Source organism: Paroedura picta, chromosome 2 (genome assembly GCF_049243985.1).
Source record: "Paroedura picta isolate Pp20150507F chromosome 2, Ppicta_v3.0, whole genome shotgun sequence".
In the NCBI taxonomy this organism is placed as follows: domain Eukaryota; kingdom Metazoa; phylum Chordata; class Lepidosauria; order Squamata; family Gekkonidae; genus Paroedura; species Paroedura picta.
In genome coordinates this window covers 101,925,155-101,940,908 of record NC_135370.1, presented here as the reverse complement: position 1 = coordinate 101,940,908, position 15,754 = coordinate 101,925,155, and the positions used below count along the sequence as shown (strand labels likewise).

Below are 15,754 nucleotides of genomic sequence, written 5' to 3'. Positions count from 1 at the left end.
CTTAAATAAAATGACTTTCCATTTTCTTTTACCTTTATCCTTAAAAGCTCAATAAGCATTTTCACTACAAACAAGTGAATATATTTGCGTTGACATTAGAAAATATATTACGAGTGAAAGACTAACTTTCCCAAAATAAATACGGGGAGCTGCTGTGGCAGAAAGGTACTAACCTACCCCCACCATTTACTATGTTGATTAATTCTGGTAACAGGCATTTTGTGGGTGGGGGGTGTTTTCTAAAGATCCAAAGACTGTCATGGTTCATCATCACTATGTTCTCATCCTTGATCTTTGGCTGCTGTCTCACTGGTATTTTTCAGGGTTTTTAACACAGACTTTGTCACTTGCTGTTGTAATTTTCACCTTCAACAGTGTAAATATTGAAATGGTACTTTGGTCTTCATTGCTATTCTGAATTTCTATGGTTGTTTCTGTCTTGAGGGCTTTAACTTCATCTGAAAAGTATTGTCATAATTTAGACTGCACTGTTACGTTTGATATTTGTCAGAATCAATCTCCTGGTTGAATCTTTTACATGCTGCCTACTAAAGAAAGTATATATTCCTCCTTAAAGCAGAATTGTAGAATATTACTAATCAAGTTATCATAAATTTGACAGGCTGTTTCATGGAGACTAGGCTGCACAAGTTGGGCAGAGAGATAACTTATACTTGCCTTTCTTTTATGCCACATGGTCTGTCTGTGGATCCGTTGTAGCTTGATATGGGAAGAGCTGCCTCTGCTCATGTGACTCATGCAGTAATATTGGTGATATTGACCCTACAAGAGGCAGGAGTCAGTAGTGTAACAAAGTTAATAATTCTTGAAAACCTGAATAATCTGCCATTACCTCTTGAGTGACTGAAACAACTAGAAACTCGTACGAAATTACATTTTACTGGCAGCAAAGTAGAGCAGTTTACATTCAGTCTGATATTAATACACTCTGTGTATGAAGTTGGAAGGAATATTCTCAGCTACACTTAATTTATGAAAGGTTGGGATAAATATTTGCTGGTAGAAGCCCACTGTCTGTAGTCGCCTTTACACTTAACAGTTATTTCTTTCTGCAGGAATTTGCTGTAGATCCGGAAAAAATACCATTGTGTTCTTTGTATCACTCACTCCATCACTACAAATATCACATGTTTTTGAGGTGCAAAGTAGAGGTGAGTATTCCTTTTTTTATGTAGCCCCATCAGTGCAATGACCAGATCAGTACAATGGGCGGAACCTTCCCTTCACCAGCAAACTCTTCCTTCCCTTCCCCAGCAGCCTCTCCAAGGGAGAAGTGGTTGTGTTGCAGAGGCCCAGACCAGTTACATGGAGGAGAATCCAAATGACTTACTGCACCATTTCGTTTTTCTTTCTCCTAAGAACCTTGCATCTTCTCCCTTCTCCCTGCTTCCTTCTCACCTATTTACCAATCAACCTACTTTTTTCTGGCCTTCCATCTTCACCTATATTTACTGTTCGTTTATTTCCTTTATACCCCACCTATGTCCACAATGGGGATCCAAAGCAGGTTATATTATTCTTCTCTCCTCCATTTTTCCTTACAGCTACCCTGTAGGTTAGTCTGAGAATGTGTAACTGGCCCAAGATCACCCACTGACCTATTGCAGAGGGGGGGACTCATGGAATCATAGAACCCGATTGAACCTCCAGGGTCATCTAGTCCCAACCCCCTTGCTTAGTTAAGGAAACTCACAACCACCCACCCACTCACATTCCCAGATGATGCCCTCCTCCCAAACCAGAATCCCTGGCCATTCTGGCCTGGAGGGAATTTGCCTTCTGACATCAAAGTGGCAATCAGCATTTCCCTTGGCTTAAAAGAAAAAGCCAAGAATAGACAAAATCCTTCCATCAATCTTCCTAAATTCCCAGAATAAACATTTCTGTCAGATAATTATCTAGCCTTTGCTTAAAACCTTCCCAAGCAGGAGAACTCACCACCTCCCAAAGAAGCCTCTAGCCACTCTTCCATAGTAGCTGCTGTTAAACAGTAGCGAGCAGTTGGACCAGGGTGAGTTATAGAAATCACATGGTTGCTGCTGGCCCTGATGGATCCTCCTTTAAGGCCAAAACAGGCCTGGAAAGGGCCTTGCTCCTTTCCTCCTGCTGATTACTGAGATAAACCAAGGCATGAACACTGGCAGTGCTGTTATGGTCATCAGCAGCCACTGAAGCATTGGTTTCTTAAAGCAACAGGCGCTGCTTCTGTCATCTTAGGGAATTTTTCTTCCCCTCCCATATTGTTTTTTTTCCCCCTTCCTTTTACAGTTCAGATTTTTCTGAACGTGGAGCTTTCCTTGGGTTTGTAGAAAGATCTGTCTGGTTTGCTCATGGCTTCAACTTCCTGATTTAAGCTATGTTGAGAATTAAATATATTAAATATACTGTATAACATCACAGGTTCTTAAGTGATTCTGTGCTCAGTAATACATTTGTTTAAAAACATGAAAAGCTATTGTTGATACTAGAAGAAGAAGAAGAGTTGGTTCTTATATGCCGCTTTTCCCTACCCAAAGGAGGCTCAAAGCAGCTTACAGTCGCCTTCTCATTCCTCTCCCCACAACAGACACCCTGTGGGGTGGGTGAGGCTGAGAGAGCCCTGATATCACTGCTCGGTCAGAACAGTTTTATCAGTGCCGTGGCGAGCCCAAGGTCACCCAGCTGGTTGCATGTGGGGGAGTGCAGAATCGAACCCGGCATGCCAGATCAGAAGTCCGCACTCCTAACCACTACACCAAACTGGCTCTCTAGTGCAGATTTTTCAAGTGCTTTGTATGTAGGTCCATATACTGCACAATATGTTGTAGTAATTCCATCGGTATTAAAGCTGGTTTCCATGGAACCGGTCCATTAGCAGTTCCTTATGAATTGATGTTAATGCCAATAAGCTGCATCCATGGGCATAAGCATCACAAACTTTCCCCTTGTTTCCTTCTCATAAATTGATTTGTCGAGTCATGTGATCATCATGGACTAACAGCCACACGGGTTACACTGTAGAGTGGGAAGAGAGTAAAAAGGTAAAAGGTCTGATTTTTACTTCCATCCTTTGTGCAGCCCCACTTATCTACATGGTAATTGGTCTGCAGAATCTAATGACACTAAGGATCAACTTTCCTGGGATTGGAAAGGAGAAGAACAAGGGAAAGATCCACAACTTTCACAGAAGGATTATTGGATCCAACCCAATATATGTCCTGTTCAAGCAAAATACTTTCCAATAACTTAGGCAAAGTACTTTCTAGTTGTACTCTATATGGAGTTACTTAGTTCTCACGCATTAAGGATGTGACGTATATTTAAAGAATCTAACTTACCACTATTTTAGAAAAGTACTACTGCTGTACCAATGTATGGATACTTGATTTACCTATGCCAGGAGTAGTCAAACTGCAGCCCTCCAGATGTTCATGGACTGTAATTCCCATGAGCCCCTGCCAGCATTCGCTGGCAGGGGTTCAAGGGAATAATACTCCATGGACATCTGGAGGGCCGCAGTTTGACTACCCCTGATCTATGCGTTTATCTTTCAAGTGAAGTTTAAGGACTGCAGGGCTTTCCTGGACTATATATTCTTTGAAATAAATTTACAAATGTTGCACAGGATCCAGGTGTCTTTCTGCAAGAAAATGCACCTAAAGCAGCAATTATTACACTTCTTCCAAGCTTGCAAGAACACTTTTTCACTTAGGAAATGAAGTTAACTCCTTTGGAGAGTACCTGTGATCTCAACTGACACATCTCTTTCTTTTCTTAGGTTGACAGCTGTTTCTCAAGCTTTTTGAATTCAGGCATCCTTTCTAAACTTAGGCTAGTTCTCTCTCCCAACCGCAAACATAGTATAAGGGAATACATCGATTTTCAGTTTCCAGTATGGCTCTTAAAGAACTTTGTAAAAAAATATTTCAGTCATAGAAATACTTCGCTCAAAGCATTCTCTGGTAACACTGCACTTAGTTTTGTTTATGTTGTTGTGTATCAGTCACAAAATAGATATTGGTGGTGAGAGGATACATAGATTAAGTTACAGCTCTGACTACTGAGGTAAACACTGGCAAACTAATGATGTCCTGCTTGTTTTGTGTTTTCTCAATAGATTTCTTCTGTTCAAAAACATAATGCAGATCTAGGCCAGGAGGAGATTGTACAGCACTGCATGAAAAATATGAAGTGGGTAGAAGACCTCTTTGAGAAGTTTGGTGAACTTTTGAATCATGTACAACAGAAATGTTCATAAGGAACTTTGTCCCAAATCTCATGTTCTTTCTACAACATTCACAATAATAAACTTGAAAGCTCAAAGAACCTCTGGTTAGCCTAATCATGCCAGACTGTATTCTAGGTCAGTGGAATTTGTGGTGTTCTTGGTTCCTTGGCTTATAAGGAAAAATTATGCTGCCATGTAAATGGAACTACAAACAAACCTCACTGAATTTTTAACCTGAAGAATGATTTTTGTATTTTGTAAACTCTTGTATTGAAATAACTTAGGTTTATTTTTGACAAGATGATCAAAGCATGCACTATATATATTTTTGGCTATGATGAAAGTAACACTTAAAAAATATCATGGCTTTTTCTGACTCTGAATATTAGAAAGAGTTGGTAAACTAATATTTACATTTGACTGACTTATTAAGTAGGTCTTGTACATTTTGTAAACAGAGCAAGCGTGACAGAAAATTCTGTATATGAAAAATCATCATCAGAAATGAGATTCTTGCTCTTTGGACTCCTTTTACTGCTGTTATGTTCAGGAGGCTGAACATGGAGTTGGTGCAATCCTGGGACTGGTATTTTGTGTCAAATTATATTGTAATGAAAACAATTACCCATTTCCCCTCTTTTTGTTTTTTAAAGAAAAACATTTTCCTTTATGATGTGCTTTTTTCCTTTGGAAAGAAATTAATTGTACATTTTATCTCACTAATAGTTGTATTTTTCACAGAGAAAATATTGTGACTTATAATTGTTTCATGTATCTTTGTAATACTTTCAATTGTTTTAAGTAAATCCTGTTCATTTTATATGTTAATTTCATATTGTAAACTATATATCTTGCAAAAAGCATTTTGTTTATACAGGTTTCCTTCAGTGTTAACCAGGAATAAGATGTATTAGACTTCATAAGTTTGCTCTGTAAGTGTAGTTGTGTTTAGACACTGCATTTATTTTCTGATACATAAGAATAAATTTCTTAGTAAAATTGGATGATTGAGAGTTTAAGTGAAAAGCTACTACACCTGTCTTCTGAAAACAAAGATTGATGCAGTGTTAAAACACAGCAGTCATAGTTTTGTTTTAGAACTGGTAATGGCAGAACCGTTTGCTTCTTGGTGCCTTTAAAATCCTCAGACACATTTTATAGTTTCCTCCTCTGAATTATTTCTAATCAGTAGGGCTAGTAGGTCCCACCTAGACAACATGTATTAATCTCAAATCAGTAGAAAAATTTTCATTTGCCAACAGAATGCCTTACCTCGGCCAATAAGTCCTCTGCTTGGATTGTGTCATCAAATAATTTATAAAAAATATTTGATTTGTCTTTTCACTGCCACTTAGTGCCTTAATTTTAGCCAAGAACGCAGGATTCCTTGTTCACTAGCCAACCAGGATATTCTTATATGTAGCATGTGTATTTTCCTTAGTTGTAAATATGTTCATTGCACCTTAGATTTGTAAAGTATAATGAAGGGCTGTGATAATGAGCAATTAAACTAGGTTTTCAAAATATTGAAGGACAACAATTTGATCTTGATATCTTTGTTATGTTGGGCAACCTCTGTCCTTTCAGTTGTTTTATGTAGATACCGTACCGTTTTCTTAAGTTTGGGGGGGGGGGGGGCGCAGAGGAGATGCAAGAAAATTTATTGTTATTTGGAAGATTTGGAAAATTATCATGTTCTTGAAGGTTCTTTATACTGTACTTGCCTTGGATAAGCCAGGTTCTATTACTGTGACTATAGATGTGTTGTATTTCAGGTGGTCCTGTAGAAGAATTTAATTGTCTATAGGTTTACAGTGTTAAGGCTCTGTTTTAGTCCTCTACCTGAAATTATCTTATCTCTTTTCACATTTTATTGATGAGATACAAATTTGCCTACAAGGAAGAAGCCATTAATACTGAATCATATCTGAAACCTCTGCATACACATATTCCCAAGAAAGGGTATGGAAGAGACAAAGAGTTGTCACCCTTATTTCTGCCTTTTAGAATTCAAAATTTGCAGATGACTCAGTGGTTCACTAAACAGAAAAGAGTTCTACAATCAATTATACTCTACAAGGCAGGGTAATATGTAATGATGTACTTTAGTGGAACAAATGAAGGTCTGATGTGTGACTGTCTCATTAATTATAAAATAAGGTAGAATTTGCTTGCCGTCGACCCTTCAGGAGAGCATAGTCAATACAAATTCTCTTGAATTTTTAAAATGTTCTGTATTTGTAACTAACTTTTAGAGGTGTCTCATCTCAAGCAAACCTCCATTCTTGGTTGTTGCAAGTTATTCTAACTGAGAGTGTTAGGAATTGCACTGTGCTATACGTAAAATGCAGTGTCAGCTTTCTGTTTCATTCCCATGGTGGGAATATTAAGAGAATGATGCACAAGTGATGTCTCAGGACTGTAGAAGAGTGTATAGGACTCTTTTATTTTGCTAAGCCACCAAGTTTTAAACTTTAAGTTCAGGAACCTTCTTCCATGTTTACTGTAGAAATTCGTCATGTCTGATATGGAGCCAAATCTGAAAAGGGTTCTGGCATCTCTTCTGGTATGCACATCAATTCATACAGACCTTCGTCACTCCCCCGTGTGAAGTGAGATTGCATCCTAAGGCATACCCTGCATTTCCTTGTGGCTGAGCATTACATAGCAAGATCAAAGATGGGAGGAAAGCTCTGTTTCATGAACAATTATTTGCTATCATTGGTTTCTTTGCTGAGTAAGAAGCTGCTAGGGAAGTCACTGTGATAGACAGCACTCATGCTTTGTTTGGCAGAATAGACATGCAGTATTTTTCAGGGAAATGAAATTACCCTTACATAACCAAAACATAAATGATTAAGTTTCTCATACTAAAATTACACAAAGTTCAATCTTTGAATCAAATTAACAGGGTCATCCAGAAGAAGAGTAACAGTAATGTTACCTGAAAAATAGGTAATTACTGACTAATGGAGAATATTCTATATAGTGTAAAAATACCAAATGAATTGGGCAATAAATATATGATGTTAGATCAGTGTTTTCAATTTTCTTCTTTTCAAGGAGGTGTGAGTGTGTACTGAAGATTTGCTTGTATGTCTACAATTGCATATCATTTTGAGGTGACACAATTGGCTGTGCCTACAGAGGTGTGCTGTAATGTATGTAGAATGTGGTATTGATGAGGTGTAAGATTCAAGTTGAAATTATTTACGTACATTTTTTTAAAAATGGCATTCCAACAAATGTGTTTATGTTCTGTAAAACAGATTCCTAAAGGCATGTACTTCCATCTTTTCCCCTTCAAGCTTCATGTGTCATCACTGAAACAACTGGATTGTACAGTTGCATTTGCCTGGATGTTGCATCATTTTCCTCTATTGCTTTAAGTAATATATATGTTAAAAAGGAAATTCAACCAGTCTTCCAATAAACAAGTCTTCATAGAGGAAATATATTTTAAATATTTAAATTTTTACTATTTAAAATAATTTAAAAATGAACAGGCCAAAACTTTCAAAACTTTGCAAAATTGAAAAGTATAAGTGTATAGTTCAGATTTTGTTCGTTACAATTTATGTTTGGCTTTATATGCTAACAACGTTTATATATTACACAATGCACATCCTTCTATATTATCTTACTATTTAAGTTAATGTTCACAGGTCATTCACAAATGCATGGTTATACTTATCTCTTCTATGTTTCACGAAACTAGGCTAGGACTAATAGGATTCCCTTTGCTTTTTAGTCCGATTTTCAGGTGGTCCATAATAATGTATAGAGTTACAAAAAGGTCATGATTTTTGTAATGTTGATTTGATGTTACTAAACATTAAAGTGAAACATTTTTATAAAAGATTGTTCAGTGACTTATTAACTTAGTTTTTCAAAACTAGGTGACTGAGGCAAGAGTTCCAATAACTTATGAAATGTGTGCAGCTTTCTACTAAGTTGCTATAGTGTGATGCGTAAGTTCTTACCACCTTTGGGAGACATACTGAAAGTTCATATTTCCATAAACTGGTAAATCCATTGTGTTCTTTTTTCTTTTCTTTTTTGTGCCGTTAAGTCACAGATGACTTATGATGACTCCATAGGGTTTTCAAGGCAAGAGACATTTAGAGGCCACCTGCCCTCCGCACCACAGACAAGGTTGTCATGGGAGCTTCAGTTCAGGCTTTAAAAATATATAGCTAATAGCTTCTGTTTAGATATCTACACTGTGTTATAGAGCAACACATACTAATCAGTTTTACAATTTCTATTGGTCCATCATAATATGCCAAGAAAGATTACTGCTGTTATCTACTTCACGATCTTGTCTGTCATTACCTACATATTTCAGCAATATCTAGCTCTTCTTTCTTTACCAAAGTTCTGCTTTCTCCCTAACAATTCATTTTGTATACATAAATGCTGGCTCTAATATCTTACAAACACTTCAGTGTGTTCTGGACACAAGCTGGCTGAAGATCTAATCAAATGTGGAATGGAATAAAAGCAAGGAATGTATAATCACACACTGAGGCCAGATGTGGTAAGCTGAGCTCATTTTTATTGCCTTGACTTATAATTTCTATTGGGGGAAAATGAAACAAAGTTAAGTATTCTATATTGCAACATGGTTCACAAGAGTTTTTATGTTATATTTGGTTGTGTATATAAAAAAGCAAACACTATTAAGTATTTTTGTCCTACCTTTGGTCTCCAAAGCAGCATATAAGAGTACATTTAAATATGTTGTTTCTCCAGTCTAAGCCTACTGAAATCACTGGGCTGAGAATGAAATACCTCTGCACAGGATTGCACTGTTAGTGCCTCCAGCTGTAAGCTATAGGTTTTGATACTGTACACAATTGCAGGATGAACAGCTCAGCCAAAAAGCCCCTTCAACTGTCATTAAGAAGCTAAGCACCCTTCTGGAATGTTTTTTCAAATAGATCATCATCCTTTTTCAACCATTTTGCCTCAGTGTGTTTATTGGCTCTCTGCAATTGGTAGGACCCACCAAGATTTGAAGGGAACTCCCCCCCCCAAACCATCCTCTTTCTTCCCTGTGTGCCAATACATGTCACTTCAATTATATGCGAGTAACACTTAGCCTGTGTCTAATGTTCAGGTATTGTATTATTTCTTTTCTCATGTGAATAACAGAAAAGTTTTCTTAACAGCAGTCACACTTAAGGCAATGGTATTTAGGAATTTATATTCAGCATTCATTCCCAGCACTCTATTGGGAAAAACCTCTAATATCACTTGGACAGCTGCTTTAAAAATAAGTGACAACTCTTTAAAATAATTGATAATTCTGTTTACTCAAATTCTACTTTGGCTTGGTTTAGAATTTATTCAAAAGAAGCATCAATTTTCTGTTCATATAGCATCACAGGCTTCTCTCATGGGATGGTGGCTTTCTTTTGTTTTCTTTGCAGAGATAGGAAATTCACCAACTGCCTTTCCCTTTATAGGGCAACAACAGAAAGGGATAAAGCCTTTAAAAAGAAGAAAGCCTTTAAAAGAATTCAGATTGTGGTAAATAGTAAGATTGATACAATGTTTCCTGTTTAAAGTTTAAGTTCCTGTGGGTGTTAAAGAGTCTGAGATAAGGAAAATGATGCTAATGTAAAGAGGACCTACAACAGTCTGCACCTTCCTCTTCACAAGGCTTGCAGATCTGCTTCAGCTATGATACAAACCACGCTGGGGGGAAAGTCCAGCAAATCAAGTCAAAAATGGGACATTGTCATATAGATGTCCTGAAGCAAACCAAAACCACACAAAACACTGCAGTTTGTGCATAAAACTAAAGCAAAACATGCCTGGAAGCAGCCACAGAAATCCACAGACATTTCATGAACATTAATGGTTCAACATTAACATCATGTACCCAGAAAACTGATCACGCATACAGAATCCAATTAGAACCATTATGTATGGGAGAAAAAAATGTGGAGGAAAAGACATTCAATTTCTAGTTCTAACAAGCTTTACAATATGGACAAATATCTATATCAAATCAGAAAATTACACATTTTTCATCATTACTTGAAAGTAAGTTTAACTGAATTGAATGAGCATTAAGTGTTCTGAGGATTTCACCCTCACTGCAGCTCTATGCATGCTTAAGAGTAAATCTCAAGCCCCACTAAAATCTGAGGAATTTATTTTCAGTTACAGAGCTTACGAGCAGAATATTAAATCACGTTTTTAAAATCAATTTTTTCAAGTTTCATAAGGTAGATATTTCTATATGGCTATATTCTTAAACACTTACCTTTTGTGATGTTTCAGATTCACTGTCTTAATGCAGACATGTTTCCTCTTATATTTCCACAGCTAATATAGTCATCAGATCCATCTTTAGTTCTATGAACTCTGCTTTGAATAAATAAAATAAATAAAAGTAGTAATGTGATTGCCTAAAAATGCAGTTTATGTAAGTAATGGATATATCAAAGAGGCTAAATATCTGTTGTTCCTTTTTTAAATATCCCCTTTTGCCTATTTTTGGATAGCAATCTTTATGTGCAAGTTAAGAAATTGTGTGTTTGCTTCCAATTTATGACTATGAATTAATGACTTCCAAAATGTCCTGTCACTTATATCCTTGCTTTGGTCTTGCAGAGTGAAGGCCATGACTTCCCTGTCAATCCATCCCATGCTGAGCCTTTTCTCTTTTCCTAACATTGTTGTCTTTTCCAGACCATTAAGAAGAGTTGGTTTTTTTACTCCACCTTTCACTACCCAAAGGTGTCTCAAAGTGGCTTACAATTGCCTTCCCTTCCTTTCCCCACCACAGAAACCCTTTGAGGTAGGTGGGGCTGAGAATTCTGAGAGAACTATGACTGACCCAAGGTAACCCATCTGGCTGGCTGGCTGTGGAGGACTGGGGAATCAGACCCAGTTCTCCAGACTAGAGGCTGGTGCCAATCTTAACTACTGCACTGCACAGGCTCTCCATGCTGGATCTAGCCTCAGTTTAGTTTCTAGGGAAAATTCAGTCTTGATTTGATCTGGAAACCACTTGTCATTTTGATGATCAATTGTATTTGTAAAACTGTCCTCCTGCACCATATATCAAGTGACTCCGCTTTCTCCATTGTCCAGCTTTCACACATATATTAATGTGAAATCCATAATGTTAATTATTTTGATCTGTCTTCAGCAACACTTTTACTGATTCTGTAATTTGGGAGACAGCCATGAAGGAACTAGAAAAGATCCCTAAGTGTAAGGATCTTTTCTAGTTCCTTCATGGCTGTCTCCCAAGTTACAGAATCTGTAAAATTTTATTTAGTTGGTTATATCAACTATAGTATGTCTTTTCTCACTGCAACTTACCAACATTTAAGGGGGGGGGGGTCTTGTTGCTACCTGGCAGGGCATCTGCTTTGTAGGGAGAAGGCTTCAGCTTCAGTCCCTCAGGTCTCCAGTTAAAAGGGCAATGCAAAATACCTCTGCTTGAGACCATGGGGGGTCTCCACAGGCCACAGTAGACAATTCTGACTGCACAGACCAGGAGTCTAATTCTTAGGATATGTCAGTTTCATGGCAATAGCTATATATTCCACAGGCTGTTTTTTATTCCCATTTCCCACCATACCTGAATGGATGTGTGACTTAAAGAAGCTTCGCAATAAAATTAATTGGCTTTCTACAACTTGTCTGGATGAAAACTACATGCTGAAAATGTCTTTGTCTCATTCAAAGGATAATGAGTACAGAAGTATATTTTCATGAGTGACTGGGCTGGGTTCTTCCGAGTGGCTTCATTTGGGTTGAATGCAACTATTGTTCATACAGAAGAGGGCTCATTAAAAATAACTGAAATAGTTATGGTAAATACTATTGGATATAATTCAACAGAACTTTAGACAGACTCAAACATTCATTGTGTGTATTATCATCTTTCATCAATATTAAAAAGTTAACTCTTTGTTCACATGCACAAAGTTAAAACATTGTAAGATAAAGCCTGTGTTCAAAGTATGGTGTGTCAGAAATGTTGCTAATTTTGCACTTCATTGGGGGAAATCAACAAGTTGGTTAGGTCATACCTCCTTTGGCTCCAGGCAGGGCTACACAAGTTTGTGATGACTGTATTGGTTCAGAGCCAGGCTGACCCAGTTGCAATAGCTCTGGTGCTCCAGCAGGACACCTGAGCCTAGCTCTGCTTTTTTGGATGGAAAAGCCTTAAAAAAGAATAAGAGAGACTGTTAAGACAAGCCTCTCCTGCCGGAGGTACCAGGCATTGGAGACTGGCCAAAGGCAGATACCTCTACAGTAGCACAAGTGCTATCAGTGCTGGAAGACCCAAAGCTTTGAGTAATTTCTCAGCTGGCCCCCAACTGCACAAGAAAGCCCCAACAAAAATCTACCAGACCCATTTGTCTCTTACTGGTTGATGTGGAAGATGGCAGGGCCCTGAGGAAAGGTCCCACTGTCAGTCTTGGAAGGGATGATGATGATGGTGACAGGCCTTTCCCACCTGAGGTTTCAGGCATCAGAAATGGTCACAGGCCTCTGTTGGTGCTGCTTGACATGAGGCTTGAGATTGTTCTGCAGCCAGTGTCCAACTGCACTAGAAAAGCCCAGCAGAGCTCTACTGGGTCCAAACAGTCATGAGGCGATTGAAGTGAGTGGCCTGTCCCATATAGACTTGAAAGCTTCTGGGCCAACAGGAAATTAGATAATATTTAAATCTGGAGACTGAAGCTGTGAATGGGTAAGACCAGTCTTTATACAAACCTGAGTTTGTAGGAAAACGTGAATTCAAAAAACAGGGAATTGCAAATGATAAATGGTGTGCATGTAGCTTTAACAAACAGATTCCCTCAGTGGCTGTTACTAGGCAACCACAGTATTCCCTGCTGAATCTCTGATTAAAAGGCAGAAGGAAGGGTGGGGTTCTGTCCAGGCCTATTTTGGCCTTTAAGGGGAGACACCTTGGAATCATTCCTGACTAGGGTTGACAACTCCGGGTTGGGAAATTCCTGGAGCATTTGTGGTGGAGTCGGAGGAGGGTCTAGAAAGAAGCCTCAGCCATAGTTCATTCTCAAAAACAGTCTTTTCCCCCAGAGGGACAGACCTTTGTCATCTGGAATTCAGTTGTAATTGTGTGAGAGTTTGGTCTGGGCGACCCTGGGTCAAATCCCTGTCTTTCTATGGGAGTTCACGAAGTGATTTTGGACCTCTCACATACTTTAGACTCACCTATCCCATTGCATTGTGCAAAGAAAAAGGGGAGAATAATTTAAGCTACTTTGGTCTCTTCTGTGGGGAAAGGTGAGGTATGACAAGTTAATAAATATAGTTGAAGATGGAAGGCTGTTAAAAAGTAGATTGATTAGTAGCTGAGAAGGAGAGAGTGAGGCAGGGAAAAGGGAAAGGGTGGACTCTGTAGCATTATGCCCTGTTGAAGATGCTTGCCCCCCCAAACCTGACCCTCCTATGGCTCCACCCCTATATCTCCAGCAATTTTCCAACCAGAAGCTGTCATTTCCAGGGATTCTGAGGGTTGTACCAGAGGTTAGCAAAACTAGAAGGAAAGCATATGCAGGAAAACAGGGAAAGCTAAGGGGGCTTAGAAGAAAGAGAAAGATGAAACAATGGGGAGGGGAAAATGAGATGAGGAAAGGCTGAGGGACTCGGGAATGTTCAGCTTGGAGAAGAGGAGGTTGAGAAGAGACATAATTGCTATCTTTAAGTATTTGAAAGGTTGTCACTTGGAGGAGGACAGGCAGCAGTTCCTGTTGGCAGTAGAGGATAGGACTCATGGTAATGGGTATAAACTATGTGTAGAATGGTACCTGCTAGATATCGGGGATGGGATCACAGTCAGATGTTCAGTGGTGGAATTGACTGCCTAAGTTGGTGTTGAGCTCCCCCTCACTTACTGTCTCTAAGCAGCAGCTGGACAGATACTTATCTTGGATGCTTTAAGCTGATCCTGCATTGAGTAGGGGGTTGGACTAGATCAGTGGTCCCCAACCTTTTTATCACCAGGGACCGGTCAACATTTGACAATGTTACTGAGGCCGTGGGGGGGTAGTCTTTTACTGATGGCTGTCGCTGCTGTCGCCTGAGCCCCTGCTCCACTTGTTTTCCCCCCAGCCCCCCTGACTTCCCACTGCCCGCTGCCAGCAGCAGCTGCGCAGTGCCACGCCGAGGGGGAACCTCAGCCATGGCGGCTGCTGGAGAGCACCAAAGATGGGTTGGCGGCAAAGTAGCAGGGCAGACCCTGAGGCAGCAGCCGGGAAGGAAGAGGAGGAGCCGCGGCCCGGTACCAACTGATCTATGGACCAATCCCGGTCCCCGGACCGGGGGTTGGGGACCACTGGACTAGATAACCTGTATGGCTACATCCAACTCTATGATTCTATGAGATGCCTTCTCACTTGTACTATATTTTCCATACCTATTTACAGATGTGAAAGTTGACAGGAAGAAAGCCGATTCATTTGACAAGTAAACAGAGTATCCAACTTTGAACACATTGTAAGAAGACAAGTCACTAGAAAATAAAAGTATGCTAGGAAAAATGGAAGGCAACAGGAAAACAGGAAGACCCAACATAGATTGCCTGAGCAAGGCTATTGATGATAGGACACGACTTGACCACTTAATACATGCAACATTATACCAGCCATTTGGAGTGAATGTGTGTTTTGAGTTCAAGACTATTCTGTGTCCAAATGACATTTTAAAACATTTTATGTGATCTTCCAAGCTGAAAGCATTTCCCTGACCGCCTAACATGGCTTTCCTTTTTTAGATGTATGGCACTTCTCTCCCAGCAGGCTCTCTCAACTGAGGTTTCTTGAGGTCCTGGAAGGGTTTCCTGAATTAGTTGGAGTGAATTTTTAATATATATATATTAAAAAATTTAAACATTTATTGGGTGATATGACCATATATGGTCATGTCAACCCCCTCCCCAATGGCCAATGATGGGCCTGGAAGGGGAGGGATAAGGGTCCCCCGCCCCGCCCCGCCCCGCCCCCATGTAGGCAGCTATAATTCCCAACCATATTCTGCACAATTGCACTACTTCTGGGTTTCTCGAAGCCTGAAGAATGTTTTAGGGGCTTCTCAACGGTTTAAAAAAAAATCGGAAAGACTTCCCTAAACCTTACCTCCCCTCTCCCCGAGCTGTAGGATATAGGATGAGAATCCTGCACTTTTGACAGGCGTGCTGGAGAAGAAAATTCCCTAGGAGCCGCTTCAGCATTACGAATGAGAATAAGCTGCATTTTTAAGGTTCCTTCCTCTCCCGGTATGCAGAAACATCCGTCCCTTTTCAGTCTTTAAGGTTTCACAAGACCTCTTTTCGTCTTGGATGGGCTCGAGAAGTAAGAGTGCAATTTTCTTTCGTTGGCCACGAAAGGGGATCTGTACCAGCGTCCGTGGCAAAGCAGGAATCCCAACCCACCGCCCCTCACATTCCCATTCGGCATATCAAGTGGTCTGTAGGGGCGGCCTCCAGAGAGCGCAGCGGCCAATAAAGGTGGCGGCTGCTGGCTG

At 39.5% G+C, this 15,754-nt stretch overlaps 1 protein-coding gene and 2 long non-coding RNA genes across 4 annotated transcripts in view; 2 read left to right on the top strand and 1 right to left on the bottom strand.

Moving 5' to 3' along the window:
• QSER1 (glutamine and serine rich 1) overlaps nucleotides 1-8,087 on the top strand; it is a 46,378-nt gene extending 38,291 nt beyond the window's left edge. For both annotated transcript variants that reach the window (XM_077321909.1, XM_077321910.1), the window contains exons 12-13: nucleotides 1,077-1,172; nucleotides 4,118-8,087. In XM_077321909.1, coding sequence (XP_077178024.1) covers nucleotides 1,077-1,172; nucleotides 4,118-4,258 — 237 coding nt within the window. In that variant the 3' untranslated portion in view covers nucleotides 4,259-8,087. The remainder of the gene's footprint in view (nucleotides 1-1,076; nucleotides 1,173-4,117) is intronic.
• On the bottom strand, nucleotides 1,166-15,752 carry LOC143830067 (uncharacterized). Its single transcript, XR_013228336.1, has 4 exons — nucleotides 15,367-15,752; nucleotides 12,289-12,423; nucleotides 10,506-10,606; nucleotides 1,166-3,015 (listed from the first exon to the last, which is right to left on the bottom strand). It is a non-coding gene; the product is annotated as an uncharacterized LOC143830067 (long non-coding RNA).
• On the top strand, nucleotides 13,887-14,875 carry LOC143828759 (uncharacterized). Its single transcript, XR_013227855.1, has 2 exons — nucleotides 13,887-14,008; nucleotides 14,659-14,875. It is a non-coding gene; the product is annotated as an uncharacterized LOC143828759 (long non-coding RNA).
• Nucleotides 15,753-15,754: the final 2 nt, after the last annotated feature.